The sequence below is a fragment of the Protopterus annectens genome, chromosome 2.part1 (genome assembly GCF_019279795.1).
Source record: "Protopterus annectens isolate FY-2018-M chromosome 2.part1, PAN1.0, whole genome shotgun sequence".
Lineage (NCBI taxonomy): Eukaryota > Metazoa > Chordata > Ceratodontiformes > Protopteridae > Protopterus > Protopterus annectens.
The window spans coordinates 1,701,614,225-1,701,630,692 of NC_056729.1; the positions used below are offsets into that span (position 1 = coordinate 1,701,614,225).

Sequence of the window (16,468 nt, forward strand, 5' to 3'; positions counted from 1 at the left end):
GGTTGGGGGTCTGTAGCTAACTTTGATTTGAATAGGTGGTTTGTCAACAGTTAACTGCACTTGGAATCTCTCCTTTGTGTCATACTGTTTGACCAGCTTGAGGTGTGTATGTCTGATAAATACTGAAACTCCAACTCCTTTGGATTTGTAGCCCTCCGTTTGGGATCTGTACCTCTGATTTTTTTTTTTCAAATATTATAGTTACTTCTCTCTTTCTGTTCACATTACTACATCATTAGAACTGCCTCACTGTAAACTAACAGAGGATATCACTAAGTGTTGCCATATATATGTATATGTATATATATTATTATGTTTTAATCACTCCAGCTTTATTCTCAGAGATGCACTTCTCCAGAACTTTCATTATTCTCAAGTTTCTTCCTCTCTCTAATAACCTGATTAAAAATAAGAGATTCTTTCACATCCAAGCCTATCTTTGCTATCACACAGTCACCTAACACCCTATTCAAATTAAACATCTCACTTTCACCACTGTTCCTTAACTCTCCCCTTAACTTTACTTATATTAAGTGAAGACAATGTTTACTTCAGAACTATCTCGCAAAGTTAACCAAAAGCCCAATAGAAAAGATTTTCAGCAAACTGTTATTTCCTCAGCAAGCTGCTACAAGCAGGAGACACTTGACAAAATCTAGGCCCAACACTCAATGCGCAACATTCCCAGACGACAATAAAGCAGTCTCCCAACCACAAGATCTGCAGGGTAGCATTACTAACCCTTATGATACTAACAATTCCTAAAAAGTGCTTGCCCCAGTATTATCAGCATATGTAACAAATGGTCTGCCCATAATGCTTGGCTTTGCAACTTAAAAAGAGAAATCTGTGGTATCCCTCGAAGTCTCAGAAAAACGCACTACGCAACCTGTACTGTGTCCAAAACAAACCAAGAAGAAACTTTGCAGTGTGGAGAGTGTGATGTTCACTTCCTAAATTATGTTATACACTTAGTTCACTTAATAAAAATCAAACTGTTAAATATAACTATAAAATGCATGCTACAAAATAATCAAGTAGAAAATAGTAGGTAGTCTGCAGTTGAGTTAAAAATGTAATATCCTTTATTGAAACAGACAAACAAGTGATCCTAGTTGAGTATAATGAAAAGCATCAAAAACATTCCTTATTTATAATCAGATTGTTTGGAACAAGGGAGTAGTTACAGAGGGTGGTTCTGTTAAGAGCAATGTTGTTTGTCTTTCGGCTTTTCCCGGTAAGGGGTCACCACAGCAGAACTCCGGTCCGCTAATGATTGGCAGTAGATTTTTACGAAACGCCGAGGTGCCAGCTCGACGCTCAACCTTCAACGAAGGCACGCCCATTTACGCACGCATGTCTTTCAAACGCTACCCAACCGCGGGGAGGACATGCAGACTCCACACAGAAGGCACTCCCAAGCCCAGCCGAGAATTGAACGGGAGAACCTCTTGCTGTGAGATAACGCTACCGCCGTACCACCGCAGCATTAAAATCATTCCTTTAGCCAAGTCCCCTTCTCCCTTAACACCATAGTGCAGTCAGATACTGTGCTAACTAAAACTGAATCTAGGGAACTAGAGACAAATTACAATCTAAGACCAGTTTATTAACACTTGGTATAGGCTAACCAACTAATCAAAACTTTATTAATTAAGAAATAAAGTAACTAAAAATGACTGACTAACAAAAACATCTACCAGTAAATATTAATACGTATACAGCTTTTAATAAAGATTGCTTTCTTATCAGATAAATACTTCATTAGGTATGTGTGTCAAAAACAAATCATAATACGAATGAAAGCTAAGTAGGATGAAAAAACATAAAAATAATTGCTAAGCTGGAAATAGTGATAAATGTTAAAAATAAAGCAATAAGGCCATGGGAATCCGTTAAAGTGTGGCATCTAACTAAGAAAACAGTGAGAGTGTAAGACTGCACTCGAGTAATTGCAACCTTTAAAACAGAAAAAAGAAAAGGAAAAAGAGAATAGGCCCATGTACAGACTTTCACACTGCCTAAAAGAAAAAAATAGATCTTTTTGTTAGTCAGTCAGTCAGTTTTTTAGTTAGTTTCTTAATAAAGTATTGATCAGTTGGTTAGCCTACACAAAGTGTTAATAAACTGGTGTTAGAGCTTTTAAGTGCATCCACACCCCCCCGCCTCCCAGGAGAGGTGAGAGGGCCAGCTATTAGAATCCTGTTCGCCTGGGTCCTGGTCAGGGCTCCATCCCTCTGTGCCACAAAGCCAGGCAAAATTTAGTGCATCTAGAAATGCAAAGGTATGGGGGACTAGTGTAGGAGGCTCGTGTTTCCACACAAAAACATTTTTTGTGGAATACTTGTAGTCAGTACCATGTATTTTCATTTTTAGTTTCAGTGATTCCTGGTGCAGTGTTCTTTTTGAAGAAAACTTGTAGTTGAAACAATGTATGTATATGTGTAATTATCTGGAAATGTCACAAAAAGGCAAATTAGTATAGCAAGCTTCTCTGTGCTGCTCTGTTAACTTGCCTTTCCTCTTGCAGATGAAATATTGATTTGAACCTTTATTATCCATTTACAGCAAATATTTGTAGCACACTTTTGTTTCTAGTCCACATAAGAAAAGTACCTGCTTTTTGGTGTTTCTTTTTCGTGTATGTTCATATGCACTTTGTAAACAAAGATGGATATAAATATGTCACTACATATGTTCAGAGCCAAAACCTTGCAGCTTGTAGTGTTTTTTGCAGGTGAAGACAAGCACCCTGCACACCGTACTCCCTGTTAATTGTATATACTATAATTCCATGATTGCAGAATACCCGAGAAAGAGCACATTCCTTAAACCAGTCAACCATCTGTTACTAAAAGCACTGTCAGCTAAAGTAAATGCTGTCATGTGTTACACACAAGACTGAATGCTGTAATTAAATCAAAAGGTGCTTCAACAAAGTATTAGTTTAAGGGTGTGCGCACACAACAAAATATTAGTTTAAGGGTGTGCACACTTATGCAACCAACGTATTGTACGTTTTTTATTTTTTATATTTTTTCCCTTAACAGATTTGTTTGTTTTTTCAATTGAATTGTGCAGGTTATAGGTCACAGTAAAGGTGGGAAAAGTTTTGAAATGATTTATTGTGGTCTCATTTTTTTATATCGCAAAAACCTGGCATTTTAACAGGGGTGTGCAAACTTATGTCCACTGTGTATGTATGTGTAATATATATATACATACAGATATATATATATATATATATATATATATATATATATATATATATATACACATATATATATATACATATATATACATATATATATATATATATATATATATATATATATATATATATATATATATATATAGCCATTATGTAGTGGGCTTGAATGAAATAATGTAAAAATAGTAAATATATTTGTGTGGTGTATAAATATCCACCAGATGGCACTATATATTTGTCTGGATTAAGGTGATTATGTATGGTATTTATTTTTGAATCTGATTTTCTAAATAATTTATTTAATGCAAATTTATATATAGGCATTTGATACAGATAAATTTATAATACCATATAGCTGGAGTAATCATTCATGTGTTATTCTGGCTATTTGCTGTGTATTTTCCCATCCATGACTGTATTTATTTAAAAAGAAAAGGAAAAGCCATTTTGTTCAACGTAATCTACTGTTGTTATTACCATGGATGTTTTTTGGTCAGACATTTAACATTTGTTTACTGATTGTAGTTATGTAATAAGTAGTTTGAAGATGTCAGCACTGAAGAAGCTGCGTCTAGGCAGAAGAAATCTAATTTGCTGAAGCAGTGATGCTCTAAATAAAGGAAATTCTCTATTTATTTCGACAGTGGGTGGTACCGTGTTTTGTTGGTTTCTGTCTCTCTCTCTATTTATATATGTATATATCAAATGTGTTTATGTGCATATTAACAGAGACCATTAAGAATAGGAAATTTAAACTGAGTGTATTGGTACAGCTGCTAAACTGTTAACAGAACATGACCCAACAATGTAAAAAAACAGACAACAGATCTAAATAGAAATACTTATGGGGCCAGCACTTTCTTGAGACTGACAAAGCTCATCAGTAAATTTCAGCTGAAGTACTTTTTTCTTTTAATTCTAGGGAATCCAGAGAAGAATCACTGTGACTATTATTCATGAAAAAGGCAGTGAGCTACACTGGAAGGATGTTCGAGAACTGGTTGTTGGTAAGTCATTAAAATGAATAGATAAGGCTGTGGTTGTCATAATTTGTCAACTTATTCTTGGATATATACAGTACCTACAAGATAGGTGATGGAAAATGTGTTGTATCAGCTTTTGTTATGGTATATTTCAAACTCTGTGTATGAGAGAAAGGGAGACCACTACTAGCTGTTTAGTAATTTAACAGAATGCTGTATGTCAGTTTTACTTATGTTATCAATTCTCAGGAGGGTTCACCTCACTGTGGCTCTTTTTCCATTTAAGTATCAGTTCAAAACAGCATTTGCCCATTGGTCCTGTGATCTTAACAGTATCTGCTACAGTTTTTAAATTGACCCTGGACTACTGGGATGCAGCTATGGACACCTTGAGGACTCTGCTAGTCCCCTTAACCTTGGTGTTAGTGTCGTCTTCTAAGGAATAATGGATGCCCTATTCCTCTGTTGCAATATTCTTGCCTGCTGCAGTGACCCAAGATCGGCCAGTATACAAAAGACTTTTACTACTAGGGGGTGTGGTACATCGCACTTAGGCTGCTGTCAGATGTCAGCCATTAAAGTGATGTATGCATACACCCTCCTCAGACGTTTTTTGCCACTAGTCTGGATGATTCACCCGTACATAAGGTCTGCTCACCAAAGTGTTTATTGTATCGGCATTTCAGTTAAGTGCCCTGTTGAGGAATCCTTTTTATATCTTTTTCATTGTTGCTAAGTTTAATGTCATCCAAGAATGGCAAATGTTCTTGCGGACGTCAGATTCCACATAAAGGCAACCACCAGCAGTGCCTTTTCTGTCTAAAGTCTACCCATGACCACAGATTTTGTTCAGTCTGCCAGCATTTGTGCCCAAAACCTTGAGAAGTAGGTTAGCCTTCCTTTCCACTGATTTAGAAAATCAGCAACTGAAACTCCTCATGAAAAGCACCATGGAGGGTTCCACAGGGCCTGCGGCCGAGTCGCTTATTAAGCAGAAGGCCAAGAAGCCTAGACCTGAAACGTCTGGTGCACCTCCGATAGATGTCTCTCCTGAGGCAGTTACTAGCGTGGAGAAATGCTCAGCCCCTGCGTCCGAACCACAGGGCGAGCCTGTAATGGATGCTGCCTTGCAGCAGCATGATAGCATGTCCTTGTAGGTAACACAGGCATCCAGTACGGAGGTCCAGTGGGAGCCCAGACTCATCATAACCGAAGGCCCTAGGGGAATCTCCCAAGTTGTAGTTAAGGAGGATGTGGATTCTGGCATCATAGAAACCAGGCCTAAGTCTGGTCCACTGACCCTACGTAGAGTGGAACAACATTCTAAAAAGAAGCAAAAAGCAAAGCATTTATCACCATCCTCTGATCCATTTCAGGAGTGGAAAAATTTTACACAATGTATTTTAATGCCCTTATGTCTGTCCTTCTGGGGTTTCAGTCCTGGCCACACCCTGGGTTACCTCTCCACAGAAAAGGGTCAGGGAAGAGGCTTCTTCCAAGGAAGAAGAGTCTTCAGGGGATGAGTCTTTAGTATACTCTTCTCATATCCCCTCCCCACTGGATTATTCTCCCCCAGAGGAGGACTCCAGTGGCACTGACTCTCTAATGGAGGAAATTACCTTTAGTCAGACCTTAAGTAAGATGAGGGAGCATTTTAGAAGCAACAGCTGTCAGATATATGAGGTCCAAAAAAGGTACTACAAACTACTTCATGTAGACACTCCCAGTCCCTCAACTGTCTGTCCAGTCCCACCTGCCTTCTTAGATGTGTTTGAATCCTCCAGTATGACCTCTGACTCCCAGCCCCCAGCACCTAAGAAACCAGGCAGATTCTACAAGGTACCTGAGGGACTGTAAGTTCTTGTTCAAAGCCCCTTCTGTCATCATTGTGGCTTCTGATAAGGCCTCTAGGCTGTTTCCTTCATCACCCTGCATCCCTCTGACAAAGACAGCTGACATATGGAGAGGTTGGTAAAAAATCTATACACTTCTGCCACCCTCGTCATTAAGGCTATAAACTATCAGACACACATGACTAAATACACCTTGGAACTCCTGTCCCAACTTTCTAAGATTATTTCTGATATGCTAGACTCTGAGAATACATTTTTTGGCATCCTCCCTGACTGGCGCTTCTTCTCAAGTGGCCTGACACTCCATAAAATGTAACTGTAGTGCTGTGGAGGCTTCAGCTAGGGCACCTGCCACAGGTTTGGTTCTGAGAAGATTTCCTTGGCTGAGGCTAAAACTTCTACCAGAGGACATTAAATCCAAACTCATGGATGTCCCCCCCCCCCCCTTAGACAATTCAGCCCTGTTTGGCTCTGCTGTTGCAGAATTGTTTGAAACCTTACAGGAGAATGGAAAAGAGAAGCAGGAACTAAAACGCATCCTGGTCTCCCCTGTATCAAAATTCCAGAGGAACTTATCTTCTAAACCAGTGTGTGTTAGAAGGCAGTCACCCCCCCCCCCAGCCAAGTCAAAAAAGTCTGGTAAGAGACCTCAACACCGTAGGACTCCACTACAAACCCCACCTCAAAAACGGTCCTTTCCAGACAGACCAAGGTCCATCTGACTATTTGGACCTCAAACCCCCCCCCACAATTCCCTACGCCTTTCCCCTTTCCTTTTTTGGCAGAAGAAAACATTACACAGGATGCCTGGGTGCTCCCCATCATAAAAGAGGGCTACTTCATGGTATGGAATTCTCTCCCGCTCTTCAGGGGCATCCCTCAACCTCCCACAGGACAACTGCCACATTTCTCAAAGGTGCTGCAAGACCTGCTGATCAAAACACCATCCAGCCAGTACCAACAATCAAAGGAGAAAAGGGTTCTATTCAAGGATGTTTTTGGTACCAAGGAAAGAGGGCCCATGGAGAGCCATCCTCGAACTCTCCTACTTCAACACCTTCCTGACCATATCCACATTCAGAAGGCTAACCTTGCAAACTCTTTTCCTCCCAATCATCACACAAGCCTACCTGGCTTCCGTATTCAGAAAGGATGCTTACTTACACATCCCAATTCATCCCAATTACAGGAAATAGTTAAGATTCTCTGTGGCTTCCTGGCACTTTCAGTTCTCTGCCTTGCCCTTTGGTCTGTCCACAGCCCTAAGGATAGTCACAAAATGTCTAGCCCCAGTAACTGCTTACTGCAGACTTCAAGGCATTCAGGTCTTCCCATACCTGGATGACAGGAGCACTGGAACACAATCTAAACTCCGCCATCTCCATCCTACAATCTCTGGGGTTCAAAATCAACTTCAAGAAATCTGCTACACTTTTGCCAACCCAAGACCAGATATTTCTGGGATGCAGGCTACAAACAGACCTTATGAAGGTTTCCCTCCCCACTCAGAATGCCCAGGAGCTCATTTTTTTCTTCCAAAACCTCATCCCTTTGACTCACATCACAGCCAGGAGCTTTCTGGGAACCCTGGGCTTCGTGACATCCACCACGCCAATCCTTTCTGTGGCAAAACTACACATGAGAAGACTACAGTGGTTCCTGAAATCAGTATGGAAGCAACATGCACACCCCCTAGAGTTCCCAGTTCCACTTCTCCCTTGCCTGAAGAGAGAAATTACCTAGTGGATTCAACAGCTAACTGCCAACCCAGGTCTCCCACTCCATCCCTTACCACCAGTTCTGGAGATATTCACAGATGCCTCAGACACAGGATGGGGGAGTAGCTTTCAGCTCCGTAAAAGCACAAAGAACCTGGTTCCCATCTCAAAGAATGGAACATATTATAAAAGAAATGAGGACACTCCTGCTGACTCTTCAGACTTTCCAGACCCTCTTCATCTCATGCTCTCTAAAAGTTTACACAGCCAACATGACTGTTCTCTGGTATGTATAGAAACAGGCAGGGACAAAGTCTTACCTCCTTTGCAGGCTAGTTCTGCAAGTCTGGGAATTGGCTGTCAAACTTAAAACTCCACTCCAGGCTGTGTATATCCCCTCCAGTCAAAATGTAGTAGTGGACACATTGAGCAGGTCTGAAAAACAATCCCACAAATGGATGCTTCACAGCAAAGTGTTCCAGGACATTGCCTACAGAAGTGGTGCTCCACAAGTTGACCTTTTTGCCTCCCCCATGAACAGACAGCTTCCATGATTAGGTCCTCATCCTCTAGTCTAGAAGGTGGATGCCTTCAGCTCTTCATGGAAGGGGATGTTTCTATATGCATTCCCTCCCCTTCCTCTCATTCCAAAAGTCCTGCTAAAGATTCAGTAGGACAAACCAAGAATCTTGATGGTGACCCCCTTTTGACCAAGACAGCATTGGTTCCCCATGCCTCTGCATTTAGCCAAGGGCAATCACCACAAGTTACCCCACAGAGTGGACCTACTTAAACAACAGGAACTCTAATTCATCTTCACTTCTCTACCCTTCAGCTGACACTGTGGTTGCTAGGGTCTTAATTCCTTTCATACACATTTTTTCAGAGGACTTGCTCAGGGTTCTGCAGGAGGCCATGAAATCCAATACAAGATAATCTTACTTATCCAAGTGGAAGAGATTTTCAATCTGGTGTCTTTCCCAAAACCCTGACCCACTGACACTGGATGCCCCTTTGCTTCTCTTATACCTGTGTGAATTACTAGATGCTGGCTTAACTTACTCTTCAGTCTAAGTGCACTTGTCAGCTATTTCTGCCTGTCTGCCTCTATCTCCTGCTTTAGCTTCCAGATTTGATGCTAAAGAATTCTTAAAAGGCGTTCTTCACATAAGACCCCCCCCCCCAGGATCTTAACTTTATATTAGAGAAGCTGACCCTTGCTGCTTTTGAGCCGGCAGCTTCTGCTTCCTTGAAATTTTGCTCCTGGAAAACTATTTTGTTGCTTGCACTAACCTCAGCCAGAAGGGTTTCTGAACTACAGGTCCTAATGGCTTCCCCTCCTTTCTTGGTGCTCCACAGAGCAAGTGTCTATCCGCACCAACCCTACCTTTATGCCTAAAGTGGTAAATGATTTATCCTTAAACCACTCCATCCCTTTACCTACCTTTTTTCGCACTCCGCAGAACTCTGCAGAGAGGATTTTGCACACCTTGGATGTGCACAGACAGCTTAGGTTCTACCTTGACAAAATAAAGGATATTTATTTATTTATTCATTGCATTTGTTTACCGAGAAAGTTCACTGGGCAGGAGATGAGCCCAGTTTCAGTGTTGGCCTGGGGAGAAAAGCTCCACATTTAGTTACATACAGAGAATTATTACACAAAAGAATATATAAGACATTAGAAGGGCATTAAAATAAAATAATGATGACCTAAAATAACATTGATAATGGCATTGTATAAATTTGGCAACATCCGTAAAGGATTGTCTACTATCATGATGTGTTGGTTGTTATGAAAGGTTTTAATGAATAAGTAAGAGTGACTGAGTTAAGAAGCAATTAGTTTAAGGGGTAAAGAAGGTGATGGAAGGCTTAGGATAGGGATAGCACTTGTTAAAGTAACAGCAACGTGAAATTGTTAAGAATGAGAAATGGAGAAGATAGATTAGTTATGGAGTGAACTGTAGTAAGGAAGAGTAGGATTCAGAGAGGAGTCAGATTTTGAGGTTGTCAGTAGGGGTGTAGGTGCATAACCAATGTGAGAAGAGATAAGGGATTTTTTAAATGTTGTGGGATTAGGGATGGTGCTGAGTGAAGGAAGAAGATTATTTCATAGCTTGGAGATGGTAAACAAATACAGCATTTGGCTGGCAATGAGATTAGGTTTATTGATGTTTAATAGCATTTTATTTTCTGATCTAAGATGTTGATTAGGAGGGTATGTGATCAAAATGTGAGAGAGGGATGGGCAGGCTGCTGGGTGATAGATAAGTTTATGGGCAGTAGTAAGTTGTAGGTATGTGAGGTGATGGGGGAATTCAAGCCAATTTAGCTGATGTAGTGCAGAACAGTGGTAGGTGGAGAATTTAGCATTTGCAGCAAATTTGGCAACTTTGTTGTAGCATGTGTTGAGGTTAGTTTTCAGAGAGGACTGAATATTGGTAAGGATGGGGGGCGCCATATAAGAGAGCTGGAAGCAGAAACGATGAGGCTAGGGCCTTTTTAGCAGAGAAGCTAAGAAAGTACTTGTGCCTATAAAGGGCTCCTAGTTTTTGATGTTTTAGTTTTTGATGTTTTTTTTTTAATGTTGTTATAGACATGAAGGTCAAAGGATAAATTATCGTCAATGGTGACACCAAGCAATTTGGTACTAGGAACGACTTCAATAATAGTATTATTTTGGAAATGAATAGAGAATTCAGACTTGTTGACTGGGTTGGATTTTTGGGAGTAAATATTAAGAGTTTAGTTTTATTTGCATTGAGGGCGAGATGGTTCCGTGACATTCAGGATTCTGTTGAGGTAAATGCCTTTTGAGTAAGTTGCTGTAGTACAGAGGGAAATTTTGAAGAGCAGGTAATAGTAGAATCGTCTGCATATTTGATAACAGTACTGTGGGTAAGAGTGGTGTGGAAGTAATTGATGAATATACTGAGTAAAAGGGGACCTAGTATGGAACCCTGGGGTACCCCTGTACTAGTATTGATGAAAGGGGAGGGGGGATTGCTGCCAAATATTAGGTTGTTGCCTATTACTGAGATATTTGTGGAACCAGTGAAGGGTGGGGGGAGAAATGCCGAGGTTGGAGAGTTTAGTGAGCAGAAGGGAGTGGGAAATTGTGTCGAATGCTTTTGATAGATCAAGAAAGAGTGCAGAGACTATGGATCCAGCATCCTGAACTTGATTTACAGTGTCATGGAAGGAAATCAAGGTAGTATTGGTGCTATGTCCTGGCCTAAAGCCATGTTGAATGGAGGAAAGGAATTGGTGGTTTAGTCAGGTGACTAAGAAGCTGTGTGTGAATGCATTTCTCAAGTGTTTTTGAGATGGGGAAAGAATGGCGATAGGTCAGAAGTTAGAAGTATCACAGATGTTGCCACCTTTATGAAGTGGGAGAACATATGCCCTTTTCCAGATATCAGGTATACATGGTTCCTGAATGGACCTGTTGATGAGAATACTGAATGGGTAAGCTATGAAGAAGGCTGATAGTTGTAAGAATTCTGCAGGTAGGTTATCTGGGGCATTGGTGCATGGTTTAAGTTTTTTAAGAAGATTTTGTATGGTTGAGGTGAGCACAGGAGAGAGTGAGAAGGTGGGTGTTGTAATAGATGGGATATACTATGGTGTTGTGTTTAGTGGGTCTGTGGTGATAGGTGAGAAGGTGGTAGTAAGTTTAGCAATGGTGTCTATGAAATAAGAGCTAGAGCTATGCTAACTCAGAGGGAGTTTTTTTGGACTTGGACAAGGATTATGGTTGGTTACATGAGTTGATCACTCCCCAAACCTTTTTGGGGTTTTGTTTATGTTGATTTTGGAGGGTTTGGAAATATTCTTTTTTGTTTTTGAGTACTAAACGTTTGGCCTGATTGTGAAGTTGTTTATGTTGTACGAGATTGGAGGGAGTTGTGAAGTTGTTTATGTTGTACGAGATTGGTGGGAGTTTTGTTTTTTTTTGCCAGGCTTTCCAGGCTTTATCCCTACTGGACATAATTTGTTTTGTGGACTTGGCAAGCCAGTTAGCATGTTTTGTCTTGACTCTTCTTAGCCGGAGAGGAGCAAGATTATTTAGGACCTTAAAAATGTGGAGTTGAAGAATTCCACAGCTTCATTAAGTGAGAGAAATTTCAGTGGATTCCAGTTAATATTGTGCAAAATGTCATTAAAGTTGTATGAGGAGAAGTTGGATAGATCTCTTGTGGGTCTATATTGGTGTATATGTGGCAGTGTGGTGGGCTTACATTTTATGAATGCAGATGAATGGTCACTTATGCTGTCTGGGAGTGTACTGGAGGTAGAAATCGTATTGGGTTCAGAAACGATGATCCGATCCTTTGTTGTTGTTGTGGTCAGGTCTGGTAATGTCAGAAATTAGCTGATTTATAAATATGAATGTTGATGCTTGAGGGGGGGGGTTATTATTGGAGATGTCTAACTAGTTAATATTAACATCGCCTAAGATGATTGTTTCATTCTTTATATTGTTGGTAGTCCAGGCAAGAATTTTTAAGAGAATTGGAATATTGTTCCCTGGGGGAATGTATATGACTGTGATACAAAGGCTTTTGTGGACATTTAGATGTTCTTCATGTTTCACTGTTGCAGTCATTACATTTGGGTAATCTGCTGGCAGGTTGCCCTCAGTCGGCCTGAATTCCAAAGTCTTGGGTCCTGCGACGGTTGCTGTCTTCTCTTTCATGACATCAGGTCGTCAGGGGTATAAAACATGTAGCCAACACCATTTTCTTTAGTCTTTCTTGCCGTGCGGTGCCCGAAGCAGAAGCATTTCGCAAGTGCCAGTTGGCCGACTACTGAAATGTTCGAGTTTGAGTTTCAGATCTGAAGTCTTCACTAAAGCTAAGTACCCCTTTGGGGAAACTTTTTTCTTGCTTTTTACCGATGTCAGAAAAAGGTAATAATTGTATTACTTGTGGAAAGCAAGTACCTCATAAGGATTTCCATTTATACTGTATTCCTTGCCTAGGCCCTGATCACAACGTGCCTGGCTGTCGGTTTTGTGCTAGATTTAACCAACGCACTATTAAGCGTCTGTATATTTTTGCATCAAAGTATTTTGGAAACCGATTTAACTACCCAGAAATGTCGTCGGATAGCAATCAGACTACCGGAGTACTTAAAAAACGCAAAGAAAAGGACAGAGAAAGGCAGTCGAGATCCAAAACCGATGACAAAGCTTCTCCTAAGCCAGTTGCCGGTACTCAGTGAGGTGCTTTCGCAGCCCCTGATACCCAGTACCTTCAAGTTACAGGCCTCTACCGACACCCATGTGGAGTCCGGCATGCCATAAGATACTCAAGGTATTGGACCGACGGATGTATCTCCCTCGGATGGGTCCGGAGCCGCTGAGCAGGCACTAGCTTCTGAGGGTGTATTCAGACCTCAACATTTGTATATCAAACCGACGACAGCTACAAAACCAAAGACAAAAGCAACTTCTAAAACTAAAAAACTGACGCATGAGCCACGTGCACAGGCCTCCATAAAGACCTTATTACCTTGATCAGGAGTGCCCATCCCCCTCCAGATAAGAGGCCTAGGCAAGACACTGTTTCTTCTGATTCCTCTTCTGATCAGGAATTATCTATACCTCCCTATGAGGATTCTGATGCTGAGGAGTCTATTCCATCTGCATCTCCTCCTGAGGATTATTCGTTTGGAGAAACCTTGCATACTTTGAGGGAGCATTTTCACTGGGAGAGTCAAGACTTCTCAGATTCAAAAAAGAGGCTCAGGGATTTCCTCCTTCTCCCTCAGCACAAGCCTTTAGCCATTCCCCCTGTTTTAGACATTGTGGATGATGTGTTTTCAGAGTCAGTCTTGACCCCTGACTCCTTACTTCCGGCTCCCAGTAAGCCTGACAGATATTACAGGGTCCCTGACTCACATACATTTTTATTTAGAAACCCTGCTGCTGATCCTGAAACTATTTCACAGGGTCCAAAGGGAGTTAAGGCCTTAACAGCAAAAAATCCTACCCCCTCTGACAGAGATTCAAGGGCACTAGACAGATGGGGAAAAAAGGTTTATACATCTGCAACCTTGGCAATCAGGGACTTAAACTGTCAATTTCATATGCTAAAGTACCAACAACATGTTATGGGATTGCTGAAACAGAAAATGATGTTGATTTCAGAATGTGCAGAAAATAAAGAATTTTAGAAATTATTGCATTCAGCTGAACAAGTTGGAAAGCATACATTGCAATGTGGTTTTGATTCCTTAGAGGCCTCCTGCAGGGCCGAAGTTACTGTATCTGTGATTAGGAGGCATGCCTGGTTAAAGGAATAAAATTTGCCTGATCATGTTAAAGCTAAATTGCTAGATGCACCTTTACAGCATGATTCTTTGTTTGGTATTAAGGCAGAAGAGGTTTTAAAGAAAATGTAAGACAAAGCTAAGTCTATGCAAACTGTTAAAGACTTCTTACAAGTGCAGCCACCAAGATTCAGTAGACACTGGCCTACAAAAAATTGGTCCTTTTCTGTGTCAGAGCTCAAAGGGGCAAATCCAGACGCCCTAAGGGTTCCAGATACCAGGCGCAAGATTCATACAGGTCAAAGCAATGGGGCACTTCTACCTCCAAATCTGGGGGAGATAAAGCGCAAACCTACAGAAAACAATCCCAATGACTTCTCTCTGCCTACACCAAGCACTTATCTTTTGGCAGCTCCCATAGGGGGAAAGTTAGCACTTTTTGCTCAAAATTGGCAGTTAATAACCCAGGACAAGTGGGTACTAAACATATTATCACAGGGATACAGATTCCGTTTCCACACTCTGCCAATGGCAAATGGTTGGCCTGACCTGCCAAAAAATCAATGGGCAGAGGCACAAAAACAGGTTACATCCCTCATGGATATGGGGGCCATTCAGCCAGTACCAGAACAGGAAAAAGGACAAGGTTTTTACTCAAGACTGTTCTTGGTACCCAGAAAGAACAAGGCCTGGCAGCCAGTACTGGATTTATCGATTTTGAACACATACCTGGACATTCCAAAATTCAAAATGCTGACTTTGCAGCAGCTTCTGCCCATGCTGGGCAAGAATGCGTGACTGGTGACACTAGACCTAAAAGAGGCATACCTGCATGTCCCAATAAGACAGTTGTGCAGAAGATACCTCAGATTCAAGGCTGGCTTAATGCATTGCCAATTCTCTGCACTGCCCTTTGGCTTATCTACTGTGCCCAGGGTCTTTACAAAGTGCCTGGCACCAGTAATTGCATTTTGCAGACAAAGAAGTATACAAATATATCCTTACTTAGATGACTGTCTCATTCAAGCAGAGAACAAGGACATTCTTCTTCGACACTTGGCGTTTGTGAAAATGCTTGTAACATGCCTAGGGTACACAATAAACAAAAGGAAATCACAACTGGTACCCTCTCAAAAGATAACATTCCTGGGTGCAAGCTTGAATACAATTGCCCAGATGGCTTACCTCACGCCAGACAACAAAAACCCAGTTATCTGCAAGACAAATTATGCAGGCTCTGGCTTCATGGCATCCTGCATCCTACTGATTCCATATGCAAGACTGCATATGAGGAAACTTCAATGGTACCTGAAAAGTTTATGGAGTCAACATTCTCACAGTCTGGAAGCAATGATTCCTCTCATTCCCTGCCTACAACAGGAGTTTCTATGGTGGGCAAAGGCATGTCACCAAAACATGGGACGGGCCTTCACTCTCCCCCCTGTCAGCCAAACCCTAACAACAGACGTCTCGGATTATGCCTGGGGGGCCCACATGGCAGGAAGATGCATTCAGGGCATATGGACTCCAAAACAAATGCATCTACATATCAACCAGAAAGAGATGCTAGCTGTTCAAAATGCCCTAACAGCCTTCAAGGACTTATTTCATCCAGGACAACTACTGATAAAGACGGACAATACCACAGTCATGTGGTATATAAACAAGCAAGGGGGCACACACTCATACCCCCTTTGCAGATTAGCCATGGCACTGTGGGACACATGTTTGACCTACCAAATACATATTCAAGCTCAATTCCTGCCAGGAAAACAAAATACACTGGCAGATGATTTAAGCAGAAGCCTTATGGATCCTCATGAGTGGAAACTAAATCCACAAGTCTTCAGCATGATAACAGAGAAATGGGGGAGCCCAGACATAGATCTATTTGCCTCTCCTCAAAATTATCAATTGAAAAGATTCTGCACAAGGACTTATCACAGACAAGCATGGAAAGTGGACGCCCTATCTTTCAGTTGGAAAAACTTATCAGTTTACGCCTTTCCTCCTCTGCCTCTTCTCCCCAAGGTCCTCCTAAAAGTCAGACAAGAGAAACCAAAGATAATTATTGCCCCGGACTGGCCCTGCCAGTACTGGTACCCAATCCTAAGGAACTTGTTTCAATACCCAGCTTGGACCTTGCCTCAAAGACCTCAACTACTGTCCCAGCAAAACAATCAGATCCTGCACAGTCAACTACAGACACTGAACCTGGCAGCATGGCTGAGCATGTAATTATACAAACAACACCTCTCAGTAAAGCTGTGATGGATGTCATTTTGGAAGCCAGAAGGCCTAGTACTAGAAAATCTTATGCTGACAAATGGAAGAGATTCTGTGCTTGGAATCAAGCACAAGGAACTGATACAGCAGAACCAAATATTCCTCAGATATTACAATACTTAACTGAGATGCTTGACA

At 41.4% G+C, this 16,468-nt stretch overlaps 1 protein-coding gene across 1 annotated transcript in view; it reads left to right on the plus strand.

The window, feature by feature from the left end:
- The window catches only part of KIF1B (kinesin family member 1B), a gene marked incomplete in the record, with an annotated part of 2,363,676 nt that overhangs the window by 1,871,631 nt on the left and 475,577 nt on the right, over positions 1–16,468 (plus strand). Inside the window, 1 exon segment of the mRNA XM_044063146.1 lies at positions 4,134–4,218. Coding sequence (XP_043919081.1) covers positions 4,134–4,218 — 85 coding nt within the window.